The sequence below is a fragment of the Pongo abelii genome, chromosome 15 (genome assembly GCF_028885655.2).
Source record: "Pongo abelii isolate AG06213 chromosome 15, NHGRI_mPonAbe1-v2.0_pri, whole genome shotgun sequence".
NCBI lineage: Eukaryota > Metazoa > Chordata > Mammalia > Primates > Hominidae > Pongo > Pongo abelii.
The window spans coordinates 64380993-64391838 of NC_072000.2; the positions used below are offsets into that span (position 1 = coordinate 64380993).

At 31.6% G+C, this 10846-nt stretch overlaps 1 protein-coding gene across 13 annotated transcripts in view; it reads left to right on the plus strand.

Moving 5' to 3' along the window:
- PPM1A (protein phosphatase, Mg2+/Mn2+ dependent 1A) overlaps nucleotides 1–9307 on the plus strand; it is a 47339-nt gene extending 38032 nt beyond the window's left edge. For 12 of the 13 annotated variants that reach the window (XM_054529822.2, XM_054529821.2, XM_054529820.2 and 9 more), the window contains 4 exons: nucleotides 1567–1684; nucleotides 5747–5855; nucleotides 7337–7394; nucleotides 8406–9307. In XM_054529822.2, the coding sequence (XP_054385797.2) occupies nucleotides 1567–1684; nucleotides 5747–5855; nucleotides 7337–7394; nucleotides 8406–8435 (315 nt within the window). In that variant the 3' untranslated portion in view covers nucleotides 8436–9307. 13 annotated transcript variants of the gene reach the window in all.
- Nucleotides 9308–10846: the final 1539 nt, after the last annotated feature.

Here is a 10846-nt window from a genome sequence, read left to right on the forward strand (position 1 = left end):
AGTCTTACTACTTGTGCTTTGTAATAATGTGGAAGATTATCAAAGGTAAAAAGATTTTATCAGAGTGCATGTTTTGAAAGAAAGAGGGTGGGGAGGGTTAGGCCTCAGTGTCTATAAATGAAAAGCATTTTAGAGTTTTAATATTTGACCATGTGATACCAGTACATTTATGATATCCTAATCTTTTGAAACTAAGGTTTAATGGGTCTGTAGCACTTAAAAGAGGAATGCAGTGATCATTAGACGTGATGTAATAGAAATAGCCTTGTACATGGAGTCAGAAGAACTTGCTATGAGACTGTGTATGGTTTTAGGTAAGCTATTTAAACTCTAATCGGTTTTTTTCGTCATAAAAAGGGTAAGACATTATTATCTTGTCTCATGGCGTTGTCAGGAGGATCAAATGGGATAATACACACAGGTGAGCTAGCTCAGCCCCTTTATTTTACAGATGAGGAAGCTGAAGCCAGAGAAGGTTCTACAAACTTAAGAGTCAGACAGACTTGAGACCAAGGCTTACCTCTATTACTTTTGTACTCTACATTCCTGAATGAATTGTTCAACCTCTCTCAGCTTTAAAATGGAGATAATAGTATCTTATAGGACTGTTGAGGAATTAATGAGCATGTGTGTGTGTGTGTGTGTGTATATACATATATATGTATATATATATATATAATGCCTAGTTTAGCATGTAATACATGCTACACCCTTTCCTACAGATATTATAAGTGACTTGTACAGAGTTTTATACATTGCTAACAGCATTAAGACTAGAAAATCAAGGCCCTTGACTTGGGTTCAGTGTTCTTTCTGCCACACTCTGTTCTGTTTTGTCAATAATGGTTATTAACTTATTCTTTGATTTTTTTTAAACAAATGTTGACTTTTTAAAATTCTTCTGAGGGTATATATTTGATATCAAATATTTAATTATAGCATTTGAATACTTAGATGTCTTTAAAAATGAATGTAGTTCCTAAAAGTTGTCAGTTTTTTTAATTATACAAGTTAAAAGCTGGTTTATAAACCTTATGTAGTTTTACCTCTTATTTCATATTTCTACTTACGAAGCAAATGTATTAGCCCCACAATTTATAATTTATTTTAAATGTAATTTTATCAGGTACATACCACTACAGGTCAAATCCTATCGTAAACAATGCCACTAAAATTTTCTATCATGTTGTATGGAATGAGTGTGTGTACACATGTATATTTGTATTTGGTATCACTTCAAATTAAGTCACCAGTAAATGTTTAGAAATAGTATTGTTTTATAGAATTATAAAAACTTATTGTTACAGTGAGATTAACCTGTAATGTTTCTCTCCTATCTTTTGGAGTATTGGTTATACTGTATTCTCTCTATACTGTTTGGGGGAGGGGGAGTCATTGCACACACACATGCACGTGTGTGCATACGTGCACATATGTATTTTTTCTCCCTGAAAGTAACATTTTCACTAGAACAAGTATAACTGTAATTGGCACAGCTGTAAAGATTCTCAAGGCTTTGAAGAGCAAAAAGAAAGCTAAAATATTCTCAAATTTTTTTCTTCCCAGGGAAGTCGAGACAACATGAGTGTGATTTTGATCTGTTTTCCAAATGCACCCAAAGTATCACCAGAAGCAGTGAAGAAGGAGGCAGAGTTGGACAAGTACCTGGAATGCAGAGTAGAAGGTGGATCATTTAACAAAAAATAAGTAGCTTTATTAAAGAAAAATCTTCAACACAATCAAACTTTAACATTTTAGCTTTTAGATTTTTATGTGTCTTTGACATCTAGTGTCTAGTGTACGAAAGTGGAAAAGGACATTTCTGTAGTAGCTGTTAAGATGTATGCAGTTGTCCTATCACAGTTATATTAGAAATAACAACTAGTGTGGAAAGTAACGTACATTCTGTTCAGGATACTTTTGTTTTAAAAGGCTAAAATGTTTGTGTGCTCTAAAATTCTTAATGAATTCACTGGCATGAGTAATTTTATGCCGGGAAAATCTGATTTGTGGTCTATTTAATTACAAAGAGATTGTGATGGTGATAATTTGAATACCATCTTTCTGTGAAAAGCTGTGTATATTAATTTTTAATCTCTAGGGCCTTTTTTCAATAACTTGAAAATCACAGCCTCATCATTAGCAGCTTTATATACACAGCTTTAAAAAATTTGCTTTAAACTGTTTCAGAGCTTCTTACCTAAGCCATAAACTGTCTCACCTAAACAAGATAGACCTCAATAAAAGACATAATATTTCTCCACCTGGCAGAAAAAGTAACTGCCAAGTAAGATTAAGAAATAAGTTGGGCATTTCTGGAGTATGTTTCTCATAATTCTGCAGAGACTTCCAGTTTATTGCATATATGCAGTAAAGTGTATATATTATGCAGTTTCTCTAAGAAAAACTTGATGTGACTTTAATAGTGTTAAAACATGAAAATGCTGATGAGCTGAGGTAGAAAAAAAACAAGAAAAAAAATTTTAAAATAGCGTTAAAATGCATTTTAGGCTCCTAATGTCGTTAATTTGCACGTTAAAGACCTCTAATCGCATGCAAGCATTGACCTACCACACCTACATCCCACTGTGCCTGCATTATTAAAATTACTATTCACTTTAATTTTGTTTTTTCCCTTTTTACTGTTTGATACCAATCATAATCAGTCTGATACTAGAATCATGATTGGTTTTGTTCTTTAGTACTGTCTAGAGCTACTATTTTGTTTTTATTGCCGTCCGCCACTTGATAGTCATACATCTAGTATGTGTTTGTACTTCTTAGTATTGCATTCATTGGACGTACTATTCAACGAATTTGTCTCCTTACTGTTACCAAGGGTCTTGGAATTTTTATATTTTAAATTAATCATTCAATATAAGGTATTTATAGGTATAGTACAATTTTAAAATATTTAGAATGCTACAATCATTGGTTCAAACTATTGATTAGTGGGAAAATTTAAATTCATAAGAATAATATGTATAGGGATAAGTTGATATTTAATGTATTGGGACTTTAACTTGGGCAGACATGTTTTCTTATTGGTTTAAAGAAGTAATAAGTATTTTAATATTTTTACTATGAAATGGGATCCAATTTTAGAAATGAATTGCTACTTTTCTCTTTAGTGTGTACTCTTTAAGTTTTAGATGGAATTATGAAATATTCACTTTACGTAATTTTGTTACAATAATAAGTTTTATATTTCTTATTATCAAGCAAGAGTTGCCACCTGGACAGAGTTTACATTGATACTCAATATTTTTGATATGTTAAAGTGTTATTATACTTGTACCATTCAATTGGAGATTGTCATAAATTAAATATGGTATTTTTTACTCAGATTTGATGAGACTGCAACTAGAGAATAAATATTACATTAAAATTGCTGCTATTTTAAAACATAGAATGTAACTGTTTGTATTGTAAAAGTTGTTGTGTGTCCTCAGTGAAAAATACTGCCTTCAGCTTCCAAAGCAGGCACCCGAATGCCTTTTTCTTTTCTCTCTCTCTCTTTCTTTAAATACATGCCTTCACTAGATTGCTGTGACCTACTAAACCTCATTTTATTTGCTTGGAACATTTTTGGCTTCTCTGTCCACACCGTAGAAAAGGACAAAGGCCTTCCAGCTCTCTTTTTCTCTTATTTGTTCCCTTCTAAATACTTGACTCTCTGGGGGTGTGAAAAGATTCAGCTCATAATTTATACTACTATTAATTTTGTGGTCCTTCTAAGCCAATTTAAAATTATACTTTTGTGTATATATTTTCAAAATGTTTGCTACTGACTACCTTAGCTTTGAAGTTGCTAATTTGGAGATGACTGATAGAATCCCTGAAACTTCGTGGAGGGGAGTGGAAAGGAGCAGAATGTGTTTGTATATATGTATGTGAAACATGGATCTTCTATACATAAATATTCTTTAGAAAAAGCGTTCAGTCTTTTTACAATTCTAAGTAAAACGTATAGGTCAACAGAAATTAAAGGACTATTTCTTAAAATTCATTTATTTTTCTTTTTTGAAAGCAGACAGAAGCAAGGCTAGTATAGCATGAATGGTCAGGTAGTTTAAATGCGTTGTCCCACGTGGAACGGGAGATATTAACTGTTTTTAAAGCTTTACATTATTTTTTTACAAGAATTTGTTTTCCTGTAATTTTCTTCACAGTTAAAATATCCTAATTTATATTTTAACAAAAGAGATGTAAGATACATCAAATATAGATGATTCAAGGTAATGTTTTTTAGACCTGAAACCATTATTGATTCAATTTATCATCAGTGTTTATTTCTATTGTATCTAGTTATCTATCCAAATAATTGTATTGGCTTAGTGGAGACTGTATGTTAAGTGTATTAGTTTTAGATTGTGAAATTGTGCAGTTTAGGTAAACATCAAATCCCTTTATTTTTGTACAGCAGATTTCCAGCATTAGAACCATGTAGAACAAATATACTAGATGTTAAAGATTACGCAATAAAGGAACTTGGCAAACCAAATCTGAGATCCTTGCTTTTTGTTCAGATTTAAGACTGTTTTTTTTTTTTAAGGCAAAAAATAATAGATGGTAAAAATTTGGCCTTTACTCTAAAAGGACAGTTTGAACCATTTAAAGAAATATTATGGGTAGCCATGTCTTTAAAAATTTTGAGGCCTGAACAAAGGATGAATCTTTATATGCATTGTTATTTTCAAAGGTATTTACAAATTGAGAAGCAGAATGATGATTTCTTGCCCCACTAATGACAAATAAAATACCATTTCTTACTATAAACATTGAAAAACAAAAACTGAACAAAACTTGAACATATAACTTACAAATACTTTTGACTTGAATTTGCATGTGGAGTATGTGTGCTAAAACTGCAAGTGAAGACTTTTTATACTTAGAGGAATAGTTTTAGAGTTCTTTGTAAAGTTCTTTGTTCTTAATTTTTTATATTCTGTGATGTGAATAATAGTATGCATCTGCATGATAACACTGCAGATCATATTGCTGTGCCCTTATAATAACTGGATATTTTAAAATTCTTTTAAATGCAGTTGTATGGTTTATCAAATGGTTCTCTTTTTAAACATTTTGTAAGGAAATTTAGACCTTTTCTATTCAAGGCTTTGTGGAAGTAATCAATGAAGGAAATGGTATTATATATCTGTACAGTATATTGTTTAAAGGTACTTTAGAGAAGAATTAAACTGAGACAGTGATGTTCAAGTACATAATCTGTGCATGCTATTTAAGTATCATTTTGCAAATATAAAAATAATTGAGTTAGTATATAATCTATAAATTTCCCTATAATTAAGGGTTGTTATTTTCAAATCTTGAAATTGTTTATTTTTTAAAATTCCACACAGTGTATTACATAGGGCAAAGTTCAGGAAACATGTTTCCAGTCTAAAGAGAGGAGCAATGTAAGAAGAAACTAGTTTGACATCTTAAGAAAGGATATTCTCACTTGTGCACACATATCCTTGATTATATAATATGCTGATTTAACATGAAATATTTTTTCACATTTTAATTTTGATTTGAAGTTAATCTTATATGTCATTTTGTGCATTTTTTGTCATAAATCTTCAAAGGTCAACCTGATTTTTTTTTTTCTTTAATGATACCAGATTAGAAAAATCTCAGATGTGGTAAATGCCATCTTTAAAAAGCTAGGTTATCTTTGTTTCGGTTTTCTTTTTAATTAAATTTGGATAACACTTACAAAAAAAGTACTTCTGATTCCCAGAAATCATAAAGAAGCAGGGGGAAGGCGTCCCCGACTTAGTCCATGTGATGCGCACATTAGCGAGTGAGAACATCCCCAGCCTCCCACCAGGGGGTGAATTGGCAAGCAAGTAAGTTACATTCTGTACACTCTTATGCTTTATGTCAGTGTATGAAAATGTTAGGTATTCATTGATAAAATGTGTGTTTACCTAATTTCTGAACTGATGCATTTAGTTATCTGTTTTAACCTGTGATTTCAATTTTTTTTTTAGTATTAGAATATCTAGAGCTTGTTTAGACATAAGTATCAGTATCATTGTTTGTAACTAATTGCAGTGAGGGTTGTCTTTACTGGAAGCTTGGTTGGCATTGATTTCCTCGTAGAGCATAAATGAGATAATATACTGAAAGAACTTTTTAAACTAAATTACATAGCACTACATAAAAATTTACAAAATTCTAAGTGTCATTGTTATTAGTAGTATAATTTGCTTTGGTCTATCCCTGAGTAACTTAACACCCTGAAAATTCCCCTTCCTCATATGGACCATGTTTCTATGCCTGATTTTCCCAGTATTTTTGGTTGTTGATTGCTGGTTAGTTGGTTTTAGGTGTCAGGGAAGAAGATAGAATATATTTCTTTCTTTTCCCTTTCCACTTTAGTTCATAGAATTGGACTACTTTGTGTTAAATATTAAGCTTACATCTTTACATAATAAAGTGGAAAATTCAAGCAATTCCAAGGGTTAAAACATTTTTACCTCAAATATCCATATAATTGACTTACAAACGTAAAACTTGCAAATACCTTTGGCTTGAATTTGGATATAGAGTAAATGTGCTAAAACTTACAAGTGAAGACTTCTTGTACTTACAGTGAAGATATATTATTGACTAATTTTCTCGATTCTCTACTGTGTTTTGCAAGTGTGACCATGTTCTATATAATCACTAAATAGTGATTATAAAAGTTCCTGTTTGAAGCTTTTATTTTTTGGAAACTTTTTTTCCATATGACTTTCTGTGAAACGATCTATAAAATTGCTTCAAGTCAATTTTGGAAGTAGGGAGACTATAACTTATAAATACACTACAAATTTTTTAATAAAGTGTTACTCAAAACTAATTCCTAGACTTGTCATGGAAATGTCTTATTTGACATTTCAGTTTTAATATAACTTTTAAAAAGGGCATTAAGAAAAGTAGAAGCTTAAATATAATCTGAGACTTCAAAACTACGATGCAACTCAACTAGCTTATGTTAGTGTTATATCTTAAGAATGGCATTGCCATTGATGCCTCATAACCATTTAAACCAATTCAAATGGAAGTAGACTATATAGACTTTTTTTTTTAATCTGTAATTTTTAGCCTTCTATTAACTGGGTTGGTAGAGTGTTATAACACATTTTAGAGTAGATTCACCTCTGCTTTAACATAGGAGCCCAAATATCTTAAAAGTGAGGCTCACTATTGACAGCAAGAAATAGAAATAAAATAATTTCTGAGTATAAGATTATCTTAGAAATTTTAGTAAACACCTGGCTATGAGTTACTAAGCAATGTTTTGCTTACGAAGAATTAATTTTCTGCATTTTTTTACACTTAGGAGGAATGTTATTGAAGCCGTTTACAATAGACTGAATCCTTACAAAAATGACGACACTGTAAGTAGCATTTTAGCTCCCTCTGCTTTCCCTTCCCCTCCACTCTAAATGCATATCCTTCCTACCTGTTTTTGCAGAGCTGTTCACTGTACCCATTCTCTTACACACACCCCTGATTGATTGCTCTGAACTCTGCTTGCTCTGATCTCTGCCTGCACCACAGTTCTAGTGATTCAGGACATAATCATGGTGAGTGGCCACCTCTCTCAAAAAAGAAGAAAGTCCTTTTGAATTATTCTAGATTTTTTAAGTCTTTACAAGCAATCAACTTCAGAAGGTTTGCCTCCACTACATGGTTTTTTTTGTTTTGTTTTTTGTTTTTTTCCCGAAGTTGGGACTATCTCTACTCAGAATGTTGTCTTATTCTGAGTTTTGTAAGCAGGTGCAGCAGAACTTCAGAATGTCTGTCTCCACTAAATAGTTCTTATGGTTGGAAATACCTTTGTCAGGAATCCTGAAGTATATACTTCACTTAAATATTAGAGAATTGTTTGCATAAATAGACATTAGAATGCCATACTCTCCAGTTAAGTGTTCTATTGCAATTCTGTTGTATGATGTTTATAGAAAAGTGATAACTTAAAGATCATGTGGGCACAGCTCTGAAATATTTTATGTATTGCATTATGAAGCTTCCTCACATATTACTTGAGTTCTTAATCTTTTCTGATGAAATAAAGGTTTATAAAAGTGGAATTCTAAAACTGTATTGGATTTCATTAAAGAAAAATTCTTTTTAGTAGATTTATTGATTTAGTAATACATTTGGTCAGCCTCATCATAAAACCGCATTTCAAATATTTTCCAAAAACAAAGGATTAACAATTCTTTGAACAGATTAAACATTGCTATTTCATATGTACACATATATACTTATATACTTTAAAAAACATTTATATTCTAAAAGTCATCTTTAGAGAACATTATCTTTCTCCATTATCCAGAAAGTATGGTGTATTTTAGCACCGCTAAATTTTAACGTTGTTCCTTGTTTTGCTTCCTTTTACAAAGGACTCTACATCAACAGATGATATGTGGTAAAACTGCTCATCTAGCCATGGAATTTACCTTCACCTCCAAAGGAGAGTACAGCTCAACTTTGTTGAACCTTTTAACATCCATCCTCAACTTTAAGGAAGGGGATATGACATGGGTGAGAATGATTACATCAGAGAACTTCAGCAGTACAACAGCTAGCCCAGAACTGATTTTTTTTTTTTTTTGTAAATTTGAGACTTATGTAAACGTGATTTCAAACCATAATTCATGTTGTAAATCAGACTCCAGCAATTTTTGTTGTATGATTTTGTTTTTTTGTAAAGTGTAATTGTCCTTGTACAAAATGCTCATATTTAATTATGAACTGCTTTAAATCACTATCAAAGTTACAAGAAATGTTTGGCTTATTGTGTGATGCAACAGATATATAGCCCTTTCAAGTCATGTTGTGTTTGGACTTGGGGTTGGAATAGGGAGAGCAGCAGCCATGTCAGCTACATGCTCAAATGTGCAGATGATTGTGGAAAATAACCTCAAAATCTTACAAAGCTGAACATCCAAGGAGTTATTGAAAACTATCTTAAATGTACTTGGTAGGGGAGTTGGCATTGTTGATAAAGCCAGTCCCTTCATTTAACTGCCTTTCAGGATGTTCCTTCATTGTTTCCATGAGTATTGCAGGTAATAATACAGTGTATTCATAAGAATCTCAATCTTGGGGCTAAATGCCTTGTTTCTTTGCACCTCTTTTACAAGTCCTTACATTTAATTACTAATTGATAAGCAGCAGCTTCCTACATATAGTAGGAAACTGCCACATTTTTGCTATCATGATTGGCTGGGCCTGCTGCTGTTCCTAGTAAGATATTCTGAATTCCATTTTATCAATAAAGCTTGATTTAACAAACAAGAAACTTAATCATGTATGTGTAATTCCTCTTTTACCCCGGCCTTTTAAAACACTGTGCCATTGTAATGAGACGTTTCTCATAGGGAAAGATGTTAGTCTCTTTTAATTGGACAACACTGTTACTCGAGGCATAGATGAAACTGTTTCCTTCCATTAGAAAGACTAAAAGATTTAATTCTTGGTTGTACCTTAATCTATTTTTTAAATAGGTTTCTTTCAGGCTGCTTATTTTTCATTAAGATGTGTATCAGCTTGGATTTGCCTACTGTTTAATTAAAATAATTGTCAAAGTTTGACAATCTAACACTCTATGGTAGGGGGGTGTGTGTGTGTGTGTGTTTGTGAGTGTGTGTTTGCCTGTGATTTTTAATTGGCCCATGTCTTTAGAATCCAAGTGGTTAAGATGTATTTGTGATTTGAAATATAGCATGTTGATAATATTTAGCTGTTGGCCTTTACAAATAACTTTCAAAGCTTAAGGAATTGTAGATATAAAAGTAACCTAATTTAATTTAGGCTTAAATTCCTCTGATTAAGCATGTGAAAGTAAGTTTTAAAATCTGTCACATTGAAAAGATTACTGTTCCGTGCCCTTCTGTATTTTTGTCTCTTTAGGTTGAATATTGTATTTATCACCATGTAATCATTCAGTAGGCAGATTCCCACTAGAAAACTGTTAAAATGTAAGACTAAAATACAACATTGAATACAAAATCAAAATTGTGTGTATAAAAACCAGTATAGTCCATTTTGTTATATTTGTTTTTTCCCTAACTTGGAAATATACATATTTGTATATATAGCCTTAAAATTAATGTAAAGTTAGGGGAGTAGTGGGGAAAGTAATGTGAAATGTCTCAGATTTAAGTAGTTAAATACCAGCAAAATTTTTTCATTATCCCTCTTACTTTGTGAGGTGATTAAATGTAACTTAATTGTATTTAATTTATATCTTATTCCAGCATGAATGAGGAAAAACTGAAGTACTATTTATATTTAGAAATTCATATCAGTTGAAATTACAGAACCAATTCCATACTTAAAATAAATACTTAATGTCTAAATCTGTGGTAGAGTGCGAAGTATGATAATGTTCTAAGTTATGGCTTTGCAAGCATCTAAATGTGCATTTAATGAATACCAGTGCTTCTAGTATAGACTAATTACCAGACATACTGGTACTGAAAGCTAAATCCCTATTATAACAAGCCAGTTCCTTAATATTTTAAGTAGACTTGACAATTTTAGTTCCAGAAATTGCAAAACTTTGAACTGGACTGTGTAATCTTTTGAGATGCAAAACTTAAGTCACAAGTAGAGTATGTGATGGAAAGCTGTATTTCAAACCATAACAGCATATTTAGATCCTTTTTTTTTTTTGAGTCTTTAAACAAGAGAAAATTAAAATATTCCTGTCAAATTATTAGTATTGAAATTAGGCTTGGAAACGAGAGAGAACCGTATTTGAGTGATCTGAGAAGACTAAATCTTTTCCACATGAATCAGCACTGCCATACTGATAATTTTTTTACTATAAAAATAC